This window comes from Pongo pygmaeus, chromosome 20 (genome assembly GCF_028885625.2).
Source record: "Pongo pygmaeus isolate AG05252 chromosome 20, NHGRI_mPonPyg2-v2.0_pri, whole genome shotgun sequence".
NCBI classification, from domain to species: domain Eukaryota; kingdom Metazoa; phylum Chordata; class Mammalia; order Primates; family Hominidae; genus Pongo; species Pongo pygmaeus.
Genome location: NC_072393.2, coordinates 5186342 through 5204921, shown reverse-complemented (window position 1 = coordinate 5204921; position 18580 = coordinate 5186342). Strand labels below are relative to the sequence as shown.

At 52.5% G+C, this 18580-nt stretch overlaps 1 protein-coding gene across 12 annotated transcripts in view; it reads left to right on the top strand.

The window, feature by feature from the left end:
• PTPRS (protein tyrosine phosphatase receptor type S) overlaps positions 1 to 18580 on the top strand; it is a 134220-nt gene that overhangs the window by 53997 nt on the left and 61643 nt on the right. For 11 of the 12 annotated variants that reach the window (XM_054463060.2, XM_054463058.2, XM_054463059.2 and 8 more), the window contains 2 exons: positions 11876 to 12021; positions 12637 to 12778. In XM_054463060.2, the coding sequence (XP_054319035.1) occupies positions 11876 to 12021; positions 12637 to 12778 (288 nt within the window). Of the gene's footprint in view, positions 1 to 9675; positions 9810 to 11875; positions 12022 to 12636; positions 12779 to 18580 lie in introns of all 12 variants that reach the window. The other variant, XM_063657962.1, reaches the window with a different exon arrangement.

Below are 18580 nucleotides of genomic sequence, written 5' to 3'. Positions count from 1 at the left end.
TGCCAAATGGAACTTTTATTATGCGCCACAAATGAGACTGAATGCGGAGGACTGTGTGCTGAGCCCTAAGAGATTCAGAGATAAATAATAATGCTGGTATTCATAAAGTAATAACCGTAATGATGATGACGGCGTCTGTTTCCCCAGCATCGATTCAGCCCCAGGCTCCATGCTAAGCATGGATTTTACCTGCTTCCTCTCCCTTGAGCCTGACAAAACCCAGTGTGCCGGTTCTGTTACCTTCCACGTTTCCTGATGAGGGAAAACGAGGCAAGGACTTATTTGAGATCACTGCTTAGTGAGCCACAGAGTTCACCTTCCCTTGCTGTGGGCAGTACCTACACCTGGTGGCAGACACACAGGCAGACAAACTGTCTCAGGCAGAGCCAGGGGAGGCTTCTTGGGAAAAAGGGCATTGGGACTGGGGTTTTGTGGGTGTATAGGAGTTCGCCGATAGAAAAGCCATTCCTCGTCAGGATGACAGCACCCGGGAAGGCCTGCAGATGAAAGAGGTTGGTATAGTTTAGAGATGGGCAAGGCAGCATTTCTGGCTGTAATGTAAAGAGGATGAGGGTCCATCTGGGGCCCAATGCCAAGACTCACCCCACCATGAAGGACCTGGAGAAGGCATCACTCAGGCCCATGAGGACACGGGATGAGGGCAGTAGGGCAAGAGACTGGGTTCTGCAGTCAGGCTGGGTTTGAATCCTGGCTCTGCTGCCAACCTGCTGCACAACCTCGGACTAGTGGCTCAGCTTCCCTTACCCACCGTCACAGAGCTCACATCATTATCCCACATCCAGCATTCTTGCGACGTGGACGTATCATAAGTCCCTGCCTGCTGCTAGGGACATAGCAGGCCGGCAATCCTGCTGGTTAACAAACTGGAGACATACACCCCTGCCTTATTCATTTGCGCTTTTTCTTATTTTCATGCTGCTTTTTTTATTGTTGTTTTTTCCTTTTGAGATGGGGTCTCACTGTGTCACCCAGGCTGGAGTGCAGTGGCAGCATCTCAGCTCACTGCAACCTGCACTTCTCAGGCTCAAGCAATCCTCCCACCTCAGCCTCACAGGTAGCTGGGACTACAGGCATGGGCCACCATGCCGGCTAATTTTTTAAATTTTTTGTAGAGATGAGGTTTCACTGTGTTGCCCAGGCTGGTCTCGAACTCCTGAGCTCAAGCAATCCACCTGCCTCCGCCTCCCAAAGTGCTAGAATTATGGTGTGAGCCAGCCACGGGATCCGGCCTCATGCTGTTTTTTAGCAAATGCCCCTATACATTCAGATCAGCTGCCATACCCTGATGAGGTGAATGCGATTATCAGCATCCCCGTTGTACAACTACGGGAACTGATTGCACCGCTGCACTCAGCCTGGGCAACAGAGCCAGACCTTGTCTCAGAAAAAAAAGAAAAGAGATGGGCTGAAGCGCCTTGGCCTCCCAAAGTGCTGGGATTGCAGGCATGAGCCACTGTGCCTGACCTGGCTAATTTTTATTTATTTATTTATTTATTTTAATTAATTAATTAATTAATTAATTTTTTGTGACGGAGTCTCGCTCTGTTGCCCAGGCTGGAGTGCAGTGGCGCAATCTCGGCTCACTGCAACCTCCGTCTCCCAGATTCAAGCTATTCTCCTGCCTCAGCCTCCCGAGTAGCTGGGATTACAGATGCCAGCCAGCACACCCAGCTAATTTTTTGTATTTTTAGTAGAGACGGGGTTTCACCATGTTAGCCAGGGTGGTCTCAATCTCCTGACCTCATGATCCTCCTGCCTCGGCCTCCAAAGTGCTGGGATTACAGGCATGAGCCACTGAGCCCGGCCGGCCTGGCTAATTTTTTAAATTTCTTGTAGAGATGGAGTTCTTACTGTGTTGCCCGGACTGGTCTCAAACTCGTGGGCTTAAGCAATCCTCCCACCTCAGCCTCCCAAAGTACTGGGATTATAGGCGTGAGCCCCAGTGCCTGGCCTGGCTAAGTTTTTAAATTTCTTACAGAGACGGAGTTTTTACTATGTTGCCCAGGCTGTTCTCAAACTCCTAGATTTAAGCGATCCTCCCAACTCAGCCTCCCAAAGTGCTGGGATTACAAGCGTGAGCCACTGTGCCCAACCAGAAGTGGCCATTTGAACCTGAGCTGCCTGGTCCCACAGGCCAAGTTCCCAATGACCACACTCCCTCAGGGACCAGAAGCCAGGTATAGCTGCGCCGTGATCTGTCCGGCTGCCTCCAGGGCCTGAGTCTTCCTGGCCTGTCTCCCCTGCACTGGGGATGTCTGGCCTTCAGTACTGACCCCTTTCAGTTCTTCTTTTCTTTTGTTTTTTTTGAGATGGAGTCTCCCTCTGTCATCCAGGCTGGAGTGCAGTGGTGCGACCTCGGCTCACTGCAACCTCTGCCTCCCAGGTTCAAGTGATTCTCATGCCTCAGCCTCCCGAGTAGCTGGGATTACTGGCGCCCGCCACCATGCCCTGCTAATTTTTGTATTTTTAGTAGAGATGGGGTTTCACCCCATTGGCCAGGCTGGTCTAGAACTCCTGACCTCAGGTGGTCTGCCCACCTCGGCCTCCCAAAGTGCTGGGATTACAGGCGAAAGTGCTGGGATTACAGGCATAGGGGAACAATTTCTGCTCTAGAAACCACTTCAGGTCCAGTGGGGCCTTCCCAGGATGCCATGGGGCTGGCCCTGGGCAGGGTTGGAGGGGACAGGGTGGGTGGGTCACCAGCTCTGGCACTGGATTCTTGTCTGCAGAATCTGAAATGGAAAAACAGAGATGGGGCCAAGCCAGGCCACGGAGCGGGAGGCTCAGGCGCGTTGCCTCCAGAGAGAGCTGGGTTCCCTTCCCAGCTTTTTTGATATTGGCAATAATACCGCATGAACTTCTGTCCTTTCATCTAAGAGACAGGGACATCCACAGTACTTGTGGTCAGTAAAGACCCACAACCCCATTTATCCAGCCTGCATTATTTTCAAGGCACTGGAGCCAGGTAGGCCTGGGTTGGAATCGTGTCTCTCTGCCCATCACACGCCATGTGACCAAAGGCAGGTCCCTTCTTTTTTTTTTTTTTTTTTTTTTTTGGGGATGAAGTCTTGTTCTGTTGCTCTGTTGCCCAGGCTGGAGTGCAGTGGCACGATCTCGGCTCCCACTGCAGCCTCTGCCTCCCTGGTTCAAGCAGTTCTCCTGCCTCAGCCTCCAAGTAGCTGGGATTACAGGCGTGCACCACCAGGCCTGGCTAATTTTTGTATTTTTGGTAGAGATGGGGTTTTGCCATGTTACCCGGGCTGGTCTTGAACTCCTGACCTCAGGTGATCTGCCTGCCTCAGCCTCCCAAAGTGCTGGGATTATAGGTGTGAGCCACTGTGCCAGGCCTCTTCACCTTTCTGAGCCTCAGTTTTGCTTCTCCTGGCCACAGGCATAAAGCTTAGCACATGGCGTGTCTTTGTGCCTCTCGAGCTGCTGGCGTGGCGCTCTCAAGCCCCAGAGGTGTCCTTCTTGTGTCTCTGCCCCTTTGCTGAGAAAAAGGTGGGGAAGCTTCGTCCAAAGGAGAGATTGCAAGCATTCGCAAGACATTTTCTAACGGGGGACACAGTGGGCAGGGACAGCTCTTCCAGGCTGGCTCAGATCCCAAAGCTGCCTGGAGAAGACCGAGAGGGTATCTGCTCTGCAGTGGTGGGGGTGCTTCCGAGAGGTAGAACCCCTCCAAATCTGAGAGCAGGCGGTGATGTTGGGAGCTCCGTTTTCTCAAGGGTCACCAGACACCAAGAAGAAGTCTGAGGTCCCAGGGAACCGAAGCTGTCCCTTGGCCTTTGTGCTGAGAGCCACATAAGCAGGTATTTCAGCCCAGTGTTCTGGGGACGCCCAGGCTGCGGTGGGGGCATAAGGGACTCCTGACCGGGCCTGTAGTAATCCAAGAAGGCTCCCCAGGGGAGGTGCTGGCCGAGCTGAGGTTGAAGCTGCCAGATGAGAGGAGGAGGACGGGACCCTGGGAGGAAGGAACAGCACAGACAGTGGCTGATTGTAGCACCCACCCGCCCGGTCTTGCTCGCTGGATTGGAGGGGGCAAGGGTTGTGTTCTGGCTCTAGGTCAGACAGGCAGCTGGATGCGTCTCTACCCTCAGCCAGCTTCTGCCCTTCCTTCCAGCAGCTCCAGAGGGAGGGATTTTTACCAGAAGTAACATTCTTGACCCGGCCACAGTGACTTTTCCTCATGTCCTTGGCTGAGGGCGCATGGCCCCGGGTCACCATTCCTGAGGCCAGAAGGAGGGGGCAGGCCCAGCCTTAATGTGGAGCAAAACATCTGCCCTAATCAGGCTCAAGGTCTGGATGTGGAAGCGAGAGGAAGATGTTGACTTTGGAGGCAGAAACCCGGGTTCAAATTCCAGTGCTGTTATTTCTGAGCTCTGTGATCTTTTTTGTGGTGCTTTGTTTTTTGAGACAGAGTCTTGCCCTGTCCCCCAGGCTGGAGTGCAATGGCGTGATCTCAGCTCACTGCAACCTCTGCCTCCTGGATTCAAGCAATTCTCCTGCCTCAGCCTCCCGAGTAGCTGGGATTACAGGCATGCGCCACCATGCCGGGCTAATTTTTATATTTTTAGTAGAGATGGGGTTTCACCATGTTGTTCAAGCTGGTCTCGAACTCCTGACCTCAGTTGATCCTCCCACTTTGGCCTCCCAAACTGCTGGGATTGCAGGTGTGAGCTACCATGCCCAGCTTCTGAGCTCTGTGAACCCATTACCATTCCTGAATCTGTACAGTGGGATTGGCTGTTGCTGCAACAGAGGGATAAATAAGAGTTGAGGGGCCAGGTGCAGCGCCTCATACCTGTAATCCCAGCACTTTGGGAGGCTGAGGTGGGTGGATCATTTGAGGTCAGGAGTAGGAGACCAGCCTGGCCAACATGCTGAAACCCTGTCTCTACTAAAAATACTAAAATCAGCTGGGCTTGATGGTGGATTCCTGTAATCCCAGCTACTTGGGAGGCTAAGTTAGGAGAACCACTTGAACCTGGGAGGCGGAGGTTGCAGTGAGCCAAGATTACGCCACTGCATTCCAGCCTGGGCAACAAAGCAAGACGCCATCTCAAAAAACAAACAAAAAAAAAAAGTTAAGGGAGGCCGTGCATTCCTGTACATGGTGGGTCTAGTGATTTTTTTGTTTTGTTTTGTTTTGGAGACAGAGTTTTGCTTTTGTCACCCAGGCTGGAATGCAATGGCACGATGTCAGCCTTCTGCACCCTCTGCCTCCTGGGTTCAAACGATTCTCCTGCCTCAGCCTCCCAAGTAGCTGGCATTACAGGCACCCACCACCATGCCTGACTGATTTTTGTGTTTTTTTAGTAGAGATGGGGTTTCATCATGTTGGCCAGGCTGGTCCTGAACTCCTGACCTCAGGTAATCCATCCGCCTCAGCCTCCCAAAGTGCTGGGATTACAGGCGTGAGACACCACGCCCGGCCACGTCTAGTGACTTTTGGGACAGATGCTCAAAGCAGACACATATGGTCATATCAATAGGAGCAGAGCCTTGAGTGAGGGAGGTTAGGCTGGTCAGGCCACTGGGGCGGGAACTCTGTTTTGTTTAAAGCCCAGCCTTGAGCCATGGATGGGTAGTCGTTGGGGCCCACAGGGACCTACACTTGGAACCTCAGGCCTTCTTAAGGCCTCTCTGGGCTTCTGAATAGCTGGAACTTTCCAGAACTTTTCTGGTCAACCTGTGTGGCCCCTGGACTCACTCTACCCTTTTCCAGCTGGTCGTGGAGGCTCAAAGTCCTAGCGTTGCTCAAGTTTGAGTTGTTAGACCTCAGCCTCTCCTCAGACCCCAAACTTTTCCTTAAAACAAAGTTTTGCTCCATTTTTTCTTTAATCAGCTCACTTTTTTATTTAAGCAATTTTATGTTTTAAAATAACTTCAGGCTGGGCGTGGTGGCTCACGCCTGTAATCCCAGCACTTTGGGAGGCCAAGGTGGGTGGATCACGAGGTCAGGAGATCGAGACCATCCTGGCTAACACGGTGAAACCCCGTCTCTACTAAAAATACAAAAAAATTAGCCAGGCATGGTGGCAAGTGCCTTTAGTCCCAGCTACTTGGGAGGCTGAGGCAGGAGAATGGCATGAATCCGGAAGGTGAAGCTTGCAGTGAGCCAAGATCACGCCACAGCACTCCAGCCTGGGTGACAGAGTGAGACTGTGTCTCAAAAAAATAAAAATAAAAATAGATAACTTCAGCTGGGCACGGTGGCTCACACTGCTAATCCCAGAGCCTTGAGAGACCAAGATGGGAGGTTCACTTGAGCCCAGGAGTTCCAGACCAGCCTGGGAAACATAGTGAGACCCTGTCTCTACAAAAGATTAAAAATTAGCCACATGTGATAGCAAGCGCCTGTGGTCCCAATTACTCAGGAGACTGAGGCCAGAGGATCCCTGGAGCCCAGGAGTTTGAGGCTGCAGTGAGCTATGATTGCACCACTGCACTCCAGCCTTAGGTGAGAGTGAGACCCTGTCTCTGCCAAAAAAAAATAATAGTAATAAGAAAAAATAAAAATAATAAAAATAACTTCTTCAATTTGTCTTTAGTTCTACATCTAAAAAGCTACCAAAGTAGAAGTCTCTGTCCCTATGTCCAGCTACTTAGCTCCCTGGGGGCAACACTGTTTCTACACATACATACAATCTTTCCCTTTTTTCTTTTTTTTTTTTTTTGAGACAGAGTTTTGGTCTGTCACCCAGGCTGGAGTGCAGTGGTGCAATCTGAGCTCACTGCAGCCTCCACCTCCTGGGTTCAAGCGATTCTCCTGCCTCAGCCTCCTGAGTAGCTGGGATTACAGGCACACACTACCACACCTGGCTAATTTTTGTATTTTTAGTAGAGACGGGGTTTCACCATGTTGGTCAGGCTGGCCTCAAACTCCTGACCTAGTGAGCCTGCCCCAGCCTCTCAAAGTGCTGGGATTACAGGTATGAGCCACCACGCCCAGTCCCTTTTTTCATTTTAAAAAATCGTACAACAGTACCATTTGCTACACTTTATTACCTCTTGCTTATACACACCCCCTCCATTTAATAGTATATCTTCTTGTTCCTATCCTAGTAGTTTATTTTAAAAAGCATCCTGGCTGGGCAGGGTGGCTCACGCCTGTAATCCCAGCACTTTGGGAGGCTGAGGTGGGTGGATCACCTGAGGCCAAGAGTTCGAGACCAGCCTGGCCAACATGGGGAAACCCTGTCTCTACTAAAAATACAAAAATTAGCCGGGCGTGATGTGCGCCTGTAATCCCAGCTACTTGGGCGGCTGAGGCAGAAGAGTCCACTTGAACCCAGGAGGCGGAGGTTGCAGTGAGCCAAGATCGCGCTCTGCACTTGAGCCTGGGTGACGGAGTGAGACCCTGCCACAAAAATAAATAAATAAATAAGTAATCAAAAAGCATCTCAAGGTAAGAGGATCGCTTGAGGACAGGAGTTCGAGACCAGCCTGGGCAACATGGCAAAACTCAGTACAAAAATTAGCTGGGCGTGATGGCATGTGACTGTAGTCCCAGTTACTCAGGAGGCTGAGTTGGGAGGATCGCTTGAGCCTGGGAGATTGAGGCTGCAGTGAGGTATGTTCGTGCCACTGAACTCCAGCCTGAGCAAAATAGCGAGTCCCTGTCTGAAACAAAAAAGCATCCTTCCCCGCACCCCCCCCCTTTTTTTTTTTTGGCAGTTTCTACATTTATTTAAACACAAAACATGCACATGAGCTGACTACTCATTTTCTTCACTGCGCAGCCTGGCATTGGGGTTGGTGACTCTGATGGCAGCTGGGCGGCCCTTTCCACGATGGTTTTGCATTTCTTGGAGGAAACACTGTGAGCGATCTCAGCACAGGGAGATCTGTTGCACGTCAGCAGCACTTCCAGCTCCTTGACGTTGGGGACCAGGAACTTCCGGAAGCCACTGGGCAGCATGTGCTTTGGTTTTTTGTTTCTCCCATAACCACTGTTGGGCATCAAGATCTGGCCCTTGAACCTTTTGCGAACCCTGTTGTCAATACCTCTGGGTTTCCACCAGTTATGCTTAATTTTGACATATTGGTCTGACTGGTGCCAGATGAACTCCTTGATACTCTTTTTGATGATCTTGGGCTTCACGAGGAGTCTGAGGGCGGCCATGATGCCGAGGAGGAGACAGCTGCCACCTCCATAGGCAGCGCCGAGGAAGAGGGGCTTTTCCTCGTTTTTTTTTTTTTTTTTTGAGATGGAGTCTCGCTCTGTCGCCCAGGCTGGAGTGCAGTGGCATGATCTCGGCTCACTGCAAGCTCCGCCTCCCAGGTTCACGCCTTTCTCCTGCCTCAGCCTCCCGAGTAGCTGGGACTACAGGTGCCCGCCACCTCGCCCGGCTAATTTTTTTGTATTTTTAGTAGAGATGGGGTTTTCACCATGTTAGCCAGGATAGTCTCGATCTCCTGACCTCGTGATCCGCCTGCCTCAGCCTCCCAAAGTGCTGGGATTACAGGCGTGAGCCACCGCACCTGGCCTTTTCCCTGTTTTTATACTTATGTAGTATTCCGCTGCGTAGATAGCTTGGCATTCACTTGATCAATTCCTTTTTATTGGATATATAGGCTGCTTCCTGAGGGCTCTTGTAAGTATGTTGCAGCCCTCGGGGGAAAAAAAAAAAATTAGCCAGGCGTGGCTGTGGGTACCTGTTGTCCCAGCTACTCAGGAGGCTGAGGCAGGAGAATGGCATGAACCCAGGAGGCGGAGCTTGCAGTGAGCCGAGATCGTGCCACTGCACTCCAGCCTGCTCGACAGACTCCAGACTCCGTCTCTTAAAAAAAACAAAAAAAAACTCAGCAGTAGCTCCATTCATCTTAGGGGATACATTGTAACATTACTGTGTACTGTGACCGGAAATCTAGTGTCCCTCTGGGAGATGCAAAGGTTACTGTAAAAATAGTCAATAAAAAGGAAACAATTGTTAATGAATTCTCCACAGATACTGTAGCCTGTCCCAGGTGCAGCTTGATGAGGTTGCTCTAGGATGTTAAAACAGGCATACTCAGCTGCGTGGTGGCTCACGCCTGTAATCCCAGCACTTTGGGAGGCTGAGGTGGGCAGATCACGAGATCAGGAGATCGAGACCATCCTGGCTAACACGGTGAAACCCCCATCTCTACTAAAAATACAAAAAAATTAGCCGGGCGTGGTGGCGGGCACCTGTAGTCCCAGCTACTTGGGAGGCTGGGGAAGGAGACTGGCGTGAACCTGGGAGGCGGAGCTTGAAGTGAGCCGAGATTGCTCCACTGCACTCCAGCCTGGGCAACAGAGTGAGATTCTGTCTCAAAAAAACAAAAACAGAAAAAAAAACACGTACTCCAGGCCAGGCGCAGTGGCTCACACCTGTAATCCCAGCACTTTGGGAGGCCAAGGTAGGTGGATCACTTGAGGTCAAGAGTTCAAGACCACCTTGGCCAACATGGTGAAACCCCATCTCTACTAAAAATACAAAAATTAGCCAGGCGTGATGGTGTGTGCCTGTAATCTCAGCTACTTGGGAAGTAGAGGCAGGAGAATCACTTGAACCTGGGAGGCGGAGGTTGCATTGAGCCGAGATCACGCCACTGCACTCTGGCCTGGTGACAGAGCAAGATTTCATCTCAAAACAAAAAAAACCACTCCTACTCCCGACTTTATTGCAGAGACTGAATGAATACATCAGATCGTCATGGAGGGTGAAGAATGTGGGTGTGAAAGGCAGCCTGGTTCAAAGGAGCATGTTCAGCTCAGCCACCGCCTGGCTGTGCACGTCCAGCCAAAGCAAGTCCCTTGCCTGGTTTGTGTCTCAGTTTCCTCACATGTAAAATGGGGATTGCAGAGCCGGGTATGGTGGTTCACGCCTATAAATCCAGCAGCTTGGGAGGCTGAAGTGGGAGGATTGCTCGAGGCTAGGAGTTTGAGACTAGGCTAGACAACATAGCTACTTGGGAGGCCAAGGTGGGAGGATCACTTGAGGCCAGGAGTTCCAGACCAGCCTGGGCAACATAGTGAGACCCCAGGCTGGGTTTTGGGTTTTTTTTTTTTTTTTTTTTTGAGACGGAGTCTCACTCTGTTGCCCAGGTTGAAGTGCAGTGCCGTGATCTTGGCTCACTGCAGCCTCCATCTCCCAGGTTCAAGCAGTTCTTCTGCCTCAGCCTGCCAAGTAGTTGGGATTACAGGTGCCCACCGCTATGTCTGGCTAATTCTTGTTTCTTTAGTAGAGACGGGGTTTCACCATGTTGGCCAGGCTGGTCTCCAACTGCTGACCTCAGGTGATCCTCCGGCCTCAGCCTCCCAAAGTGCTGGGGTTACAGATGTGATGGCCTTCACCTGTAGTCCCAGCTACTTGGGAGGCCAAGGTGGGACGATTGCTTGAGCGCCTGGGAGGTCTAGGCTGCAGTGAGCCAAGACTGTGCCACTGCACTCCAGCCTGGGTGACAGAGTGAATCCCTATCTCTTAGGGAAAAAAAAAAAAGAAAAAGAAAAGAAGGCTGGGTGCAGCGGCTCGTGCCTGTAATCCCAGCACTTTGGGAGGCTGAGGCAGGCAGATCACGAGGTCAGGAGACCAAGACCATCCTGGCTAACATGGTAAAGCCCCATCTCTACTAAAAATAGAAAAAGTTAGCTGGGCATGGTGGTGGGCACCTGTAGTCCCAGCTACTCGTGAGGCTGAGGCAGGAGAATCGCTTGAACCTGGGAGGCAGAGGTTGCAGCGAGCCGAGATCACACCACTGCACTCTAGCCTGGGCAACAGAGTGAGACACTGTATGAAAAAAAAAAAAAAAGAAAAGAAAATGACAATCAGGATGGCACTGCCCCTCCATGCTGTTGGAGAGGTTAAATATTAAATATTAAATATTACTCCCCCTTTCTGAGCTCCTGCCTCCAGCTCAGACCACTCTCCTGGGCACTGACCACTCATGTCCAGCCACCTCCTGGATGCCTCCCAAGAAGCTGGAGCTCTGGGTTCAAATGCTGGCTCTGGCCTCATGTCCCATGATCACCACCCCCCCACCATGCTGGGTGCCGCAGTTTTCCCACATGTCTCACCAGGAAATTAGACCAAGTTATTCTGGCAAGTGCTTTCAGGGCCCTCCAGGGTTTGGCTGGTCACCGTGGAGGGGGGGTTCAGGTACTGAATTTAGGGACCCCAGCATCTCATGGGTCTCCCCTTCCATCTTTCCCAGTGGCACTGTGTCTGAGCAGGTGTGCCCAGGTGAGGTTGTATCCACTGTGTGTGAGCACGTGTGCCCAGGTGAGGTTGTATCCACTGTGTGTGAGCACGTGTGCCCAGGTGAGGTTGTATCCACTGTGTGTGAGCAGGTGTGCCCAGGTGAGGTTGTATCCACTGTGTCTGAGCACGTGTGCCCAGGTGAGGTTGTATCCACTGTGTCTGAGCACATGTGCCCAGGTGAGGTTGTATCCACTGTGTCTGAGCACATGTGCCTAGGTGAGGTTGTATCCACTGTGTGTGAGCAGGTGTGCCCAGGTGAGGTTGTATCCACTGTGTCTGAGCAGGTGTGCCCAGGTGAGGTTGTATCCACTGTGTGTGAGGAGGTGTGCCCAGGTGAGGTTGTATCCACTGTGTGTGAGGAGGTGTGCCCAGGTGAGGTTGTGTCCACTGTGTGTAAGCAGGTGTGGCTGTTGCAGGTGGAAGTGGGGATATGTGGGCACCTGGGTGCCATGGTGGGGGGCGAGGTGGGAGGGTGTTGGTTGTCATCCTTGCTTTCCTCCTCCTCTCTTCGTTGGCCACATGGCACTTCCGTGGGCAGGGCGTGGAGGGCAGGTTTTCGTGGCTCCTTGGTATCCTTGCCAGATGCCTGGACCCACCAGCTCCCCCCTTTCTTTCCACTGTATCCCCAGAGCCCCCCAGGTTTATCAAAGAACCCAAGGACCAGATTGGCGTGTCGGGGGGGGTGGCCTCTTTCGTGTGTCAGGCCACAGGTGACCCCAAGCCACGAGTGACCTGGAACAAGAAGGGCAAGAAGGTCAACTCTCAGCGCTTTGAGGTGAGTTGGGGTGGGGGGAGGCAGCCTGGGGTCAACGCTCCCCCAAGGCAGGGCCACAGCACCTCAGCCACAGTGAACGTCGTGGACACGTTCCCCAGGTGGAGCACCATCTGTGGCCAGGCAAGCGTGGCTGCGCAGCCTCCAGCTGGGGCCCTGCCCGCCTTACTTGCTCTACCAGCTCCATGCTGTGTGTCCTCAAGCAAAGCCCTGCCCTCTCTGAGTCTTCTTCACAGCGCAGTGTACACAGCACCACTGCACACAGAAGGAACTTTACAACTCTCATTACACGCACATGATCACGCGTGCACATTGCCACATTCCGCATGTCTTCACACGCCTTTGCATGCCTGTCACATGGGCTTGCAGACATTTGTCACCCTCACACATGCACACAACACCCTGTTCTTATATGTACCCAAATCTGATCCCTGTCTGCGGCGGATTTATACTGGACACCGACACACGTACACATTCAGCCTCCAGCTCTTCTCCCAGTCACCCCCAGGATCATGGGGCTGACTGCCATTCCCCTACAGCCCAGCCTAGCCCAGCCTAGACAGGAACCTTCCTGGGACCCCAGCCTCACCCTGTTCTTTTTCCCCCTGCGCATGGCAGACGATTGAGTTTGATGAGAGTGCAGGGGCAGTGCTGAGGATCCAGCCGCTGAGGACACCACGGGATGAAAACGTGTACGAGTGTGTGGCCCAGAACTCGGTTGGGGAGATCACAGTCCATGCCAAGCTCACTGTCCTCCGAGGTATTGGGCTCCCCAGGGCGGGCGGAGGATAAACCGGGCCCTGGGCTTTCGGGACAAGCATGAAAGGAATACATGAAAGTTACCCCAAACCCTCCTGCTTTGTGTTTTTTGGGAGGACCTTGATCTCCCTTCTCCATCCAGTAACAGTCTCAGGTCCCAGAGCCTACTGGTGGAGATCTATTGTGCCTTTGCAAAAAAGAAAGGAATTGAGAGACTAGAATCATCCTAATTTATAATCTTCATCATGTGCTTCTGATGACAAGACGCTGATCCAACTCAGATGGGTTCAAGCGAGAAAGATAATTGATGTGCAGAATTAAAATTCCACAGAGTGGCTGGCTTCAGGTTCAGTTGGATCCAGGGGCTCATTGAATTTTCTCAGAGCTCACTCTCTGTCTCTTGGCTTTGTTTCCTTCTGTATTGATGATATCCTTAGTGAGACTTCCCCCCACCCCCAATGAACTTGGATCCCATGCCCCTCCCTGAACTAATCACTGTGGCTCAGGAGGAACAAACACTCTGGACTCCTACCTGGAGCCAAGAGTGAGTATGGTTCCCCCAAAGGAATAAAGATAAACAGGGTTGGGCATGGTGGCTCACACCTGCAATCCCAGCACTTTGGGAGGCTGAGGTGGGAGGATCACGTGTGAGACCAGACTGGGCAACATAGCGAGACCCCATCTCTGCAAAAAATAAAGGATGAACGGATGCTAGGCAGGCAGAAACAGCTGCCTCACTTCCCCAGACATTCACACGGGCCTGAGGCGCTGCTTGATGGCCTTGTTTAGGTGTAATTCTTTTTTTTATTTGAGACAGTCTTGCTTTGTTGCCCTGGCCGGAGTGCAGTGGCATTATCTCGGCTCACTGCAACCTCTGCCTCCCAGGTTCAGCGATTCTCCTGCCTCAGCCTCCCAAGTAGCTGGGATTACAGGCACATGCCACCACATCCAGCTAATTTTTGTATTTTTAGTAGAGACAGGGTTTCACCATGTTGGCCAGGGTGGTCTCAAACTCCTGACCTCAAGTGATCTGCCCGCCTCAGCCTCCCAAAGTGCTGTGATTACAGGCATCAGCCACTGCATGCACCCTAAAAGCATTTTTTGAACAAGTCGCAAGGGGTTTTAGGGGGCTGTCTGAGTGATGCTGTTTTATAATGAGGAAACAATTTTGTGAACAAATTCTTGTTCAGCATCATTTCAAACAGCCGCCTACAAACCCTTGCCCAACCACTCTGTGCTGCCTTCTCCACTGCAATTTGGTCTTAGCATTCGGCCCAGCGTGTGGAGCTCAAGTCCTGGCTGTCACTTGGTTGCTGTGTGACCTAGGGCAAGTTAATGAACCTCTCTGAGCTGCAATTTTCTCATCTCTAAAGTCGGGCTGAGTGCAGGGGCTCATGTCTGTAATCCCAGCACTTTGGGAGGCCGAGGCGGGTGAATCACCTGAAGTCAGGAGTTAAGACCAGCCTGGCCAACATGGTAAAACCCCGTCTCTATTAAAAATACAAAAATTAGCTGGGTGAGGTGACGTGCACCTGTAATCCCAGCTGCTCAGGAGGCTGAGGCAGGAGAATCGCTTGAACCCAAGAGGCGGAGGTTGCAGTGAGCTAAGATCACACCATTGCACTCCAGCCTGGGCGACAAGAGTGAAACTCTGTCTCAAAATGAATGAATGAATAAAAATGAAATGGCTGGGCGCGATAGCTCACGCCTGTAATCCCAGCACTTTGGGAGGCCAAGGCGGGCGGATCGCGAGGTCAGGAGTTCGAGACCAGCCTGGCCAACATGGTGAAACCCTGTCTGTACTAAAAATACAAAAATTAGCTGGACATGATGGTGGGCACCTGTAATCCCAGCTACTCGGGAGGCTGAGGCAGGAGAATCGTTTAAACCCGGGAGGTGGAGGTTGCAGTGAGCCGAGATCATGCCACTGCACTCCAGCCTGGGCGACCAGGGCAAGACTCCGTCTCAGGAAAAAAAAAAAAAAAAATCGGGTAATGGTTCTCACCACAAGGGGTAATTCCGTGAACCAGATGAGTGAGTGATACAGGGAGAGAGATTAGCACAATGCCATATTTGGTCAATTGTACTTCCCCGTTATTATGTTCATCACTGTTGTGACTCTGGTTTAGTAAGATGCTTGTTACCCATCTTTCTGCAGCCCTCAGGTGAGTGGGTTCCACCTGTCACCTGCAGAGACGTCCCAGTCATGTATATGAGCCACTGCCAGCCATTAGCTGGGAGATGACCCCGCATATGGCTTCCCAAGATGAGGCTATTCCAGTGTCCTCCAGGGCAGCCCAGCTGTGACCCGCTTGGAGCCCTGGGAGGGGGTATCACAGAGGCCCTAGGGGTACTCGATTTCAGACTCTGGTCCCATGAAACTGGGACTGGCATCACAGGCAAGTGACCTGTACAGTCATCCAGGATCCCTCCCTCAGAAAGGCCCTGTGCTTTGGCATGTAACCCCAGCACTTTGGGAGGCTGAGGCAAGTGAACAACTTGAGGTCAGGAGTTTGAGACCAGCCTGGCCAACATGGTGAAACCCCAAATCTACTAAAAATACAAAAATTAGCCAGGCATGGTGGTGTGCACCTGTCATCCTAGCTCCCGGATTCTTGGGAGGCTGAGGTAGGAGGATTGCTTGAACCCGGGAGGCGGAGGCTGCAGTGAGCTGAGATTGCACCACTGTACTCCAGCCTGGGTGACAGAGGGAGACTCCATATCAAAAGAAAAAAAAACAGCCCCGTGCTTTTTAAAGCTCTGCTGTTGGCCACGTGCTGTGGCTTACACCTGTAATCCCAACACTTTGGGAGGCCAAGGCAGGAGGATCACTTGAGCCCAGGAGTTTGAGACTAGCCTGGGCAACATGGAGACCCCATGCCTCACTGTCCGAATCTCTACAAAAAAAAAAAAAATGTAAAACTTAGCCTGGTGTAGTGGTGTCTGCCTATAGTCCCAAGTACTTAGGAGGCTGAGGCAGGAGGATTGCCTGAGCCTCGGAGTTCAAGGCTACAGTGGGCTATGATCATGCCACTGCACCCCAGTCTGGGTGACAGAGCAAGACCCTGTCTCTAAAAGGGGGGCGGGGAGAGGGGGAAGAAAAGGTAAAAGCTCTGCTATTGCAGTCTGGAAAGTCTTAATACTTTTCTAACAAGAGACCCCACAATTTCATTTGCGTGGGTCCTGGAGCCTGTCCTGCTGGGGGATGGAGGAAGGAGCGGGGTCGGAGTCAGGCCCACCGTGGCCCGCCCTGCTCTTCCCAGCAGATAATTTTGCCCTGACCTTTCCCGGGCTTAGACAGAACAGCCTGCCTCCTCTTGCCCCAAGCCAGCCTCCACTCTGAGCACTCAGAGTATTAAAAGGACAAGCTGTGAAGCCATCAACTGCCCGGTCCCCCGGAGTCTGGGAAAAAATGCCCCCGCGCCCATCCACACTGTTTTTTTTTTTTGAGACGGAGTTTTGCTCTTGTTGCCAGGCTGGAGTGCAATGGTGTGATCTTGGCTCACTGCAACCTCCGCGTCCCGGGTTCAGGCGATTCTCCTGTCTCAGCCTCCTGAGTAGCTGGGACTACAGGCGCCCACTAGCACACCCAGCTAATTTTTGTATTTTTAGTAGACACAGGGTTTCGCCATGTTGGTCAGACTGGTCTCGAACTCCTGGCCTCAGGTGATCCACCACCTCAGCCTCCCAAAGTGCTGGGATTACAGGCGTCAGCCACTGCGCCCAGCCCACACTCTTTTTCTCTCTCCTCTCCGGCTGCCTGGAAGGGCCTGCTTGGGTTGGGAGCTCATCCTTCCTGCTGGGGCCCGGAGCCTCGGATACCCTGACCCGACCCCACCCACCTTGCCACCAGCCCTGAGCTCCGGGCACCTCCGGCCAGTCACTGGCAGTTGGTGGGGGACCATCTGGACTGCCAGGGCCACTCCCTGCCTCCCTCCTCCTCTGCCATCTGATTGTGGACCCCGCACACACCTCCCGCACTGTTGTTTTAATTAAACTCCGAGGAACTGGGCAGAGTGTGGTTCGCGATGTACATTTTTGTTTAATTAGGTGTTCTTGGTAGCATCAGGCGGCCGAGACCTCCCCCTGCACCCTGGCTGGCTGCTGCCCACACACGCTTATGGGGACCCCTGCGGGGCCACATACACACGGGAATTGCTTACGCGTGGACACGTGGGCACAGGGGCAAGCGTGAGCACATACATGCGGCACACGTGTACTGACGCGTGAACGAAATACAGGGTTCTCCTGCTCATCAAAGCCACCCTCGTAGGCACACGGGGATGCCCACAGACCCAGCTGTGGGCACCAAGACCAATTGAGTGAGGCCCAGTCATTTTGGCCCTCATCTCCGATGATGTCACCAGTAGCCAATCAGAGCCACTTTCAAGGTTGTCCAGGTCCCTGGCCCAGTAAAGACGGACAAGAGGCCTGAATCACCTCAGACAGCGTCCAGCCACGCCCCCTTCAGGGCCCCTGGTTGGGTGGAGGGCTTTTGCAGCCGGTCCCGCTCAGCTTCTTCTGAGCTCAGCCAGGCCTGGGTTCAAATCCTTGCTACATGCTGTGGCTGTATGACCTGGGACAAGTGTGTGCCTGCCTGTGCCTCCATTTCCCCCTCTGTGGAAAAGGCTTGGAGGAGATCACAGGTTCCGCTGCCTGCGCAGCGCCTGGGATGCTGTTAGCGCTCCGGGCTTTTTCCCACCCAAGCAGTGACCCCCGGGCTGGAACTGCCGCTCTCTTGTAATCCTGGGGAGGCAGGGATTGATTCTGGCTTCACCTCCCTGGATCCTGCCCACCTCTCCCTTGCCCCATCTTGGCCTCCTGCCCTCCTGCAGCCTGCTTGGGGGCTCAGTTTCCTCCCAAGATGGTAGCCTCCTGCCCACCTGTGTCCGCAGCCACCCACCGCTGTGCCCCATGTCCCATCTGGGCCTTTGTAAGCAAATGCGTGTGTATTCTTTAAACAAACAGCAACATTATCTACACCAGGAAGCAGCATGCTTTTTCTCCAGAGCACCAGGAAGTAAATATTTTTGGCTCTACAGGCCGGGTGGTCTCTGTCGCAGCAACAACCCAAAACTCTGCCATTGTGGTGAGAAAGCTGAGAAACGAATGGGCGTGGCTGTGTGCCAATAAAACTTTATTTATTTATTTATTTAGAGACGGAGTCTCGCTCTGTCGCCCAGGCTGGAGTGCAGTGGCACGATCTCTGCTCACTGCAAACTCTGCCTCCCGGCTTCACGCCATTCTCCTGCCTCAGCCTCCCGAGTAGCTGGGACTACAGGCACCCGCCACCAAGCCCGGCTAATCTTTTTTGTATTTTAGTAGAGATAGGGTTTCACCGTGTTCGCCAGGATGGTCTCGATCTCCTGACCTCGTGACCCACCTGCCTCGCCCTCTCAAACTGCTGGGATTATAGGCGTGAGCCACTGTGCCCGGCCGATAAAACTTAATTAGCAAAAACAGCTACAGGGCTGTTTTTGCAGCCTTTTACCCCCTCCACTCCAGCATTCCTACCAGATGCAGACGAGCTGCCTATTTCTTGGTCTTAACAGCACTGCGATTCATCACTTTTTTGTCACTTGTCCATTGGAGTGGAGTTGGGTGGGTGGGGGGGCACGATTATTAGTCTGCCCTACATGGCTGTTTCCTAATCTCTTTTTTTTTTTTTTTTTTTTTTTTGAGACAGTCTTGCTCTGTTGCCCAGGCTGGAGTGCAGTGGCACGATCTCGGCTCACTGCAACCTCCTCCTCCTGGGTTTAAGCGATTCTTCTGCCTCAGCCTCCCAAGGAGCTGGGATTACAGG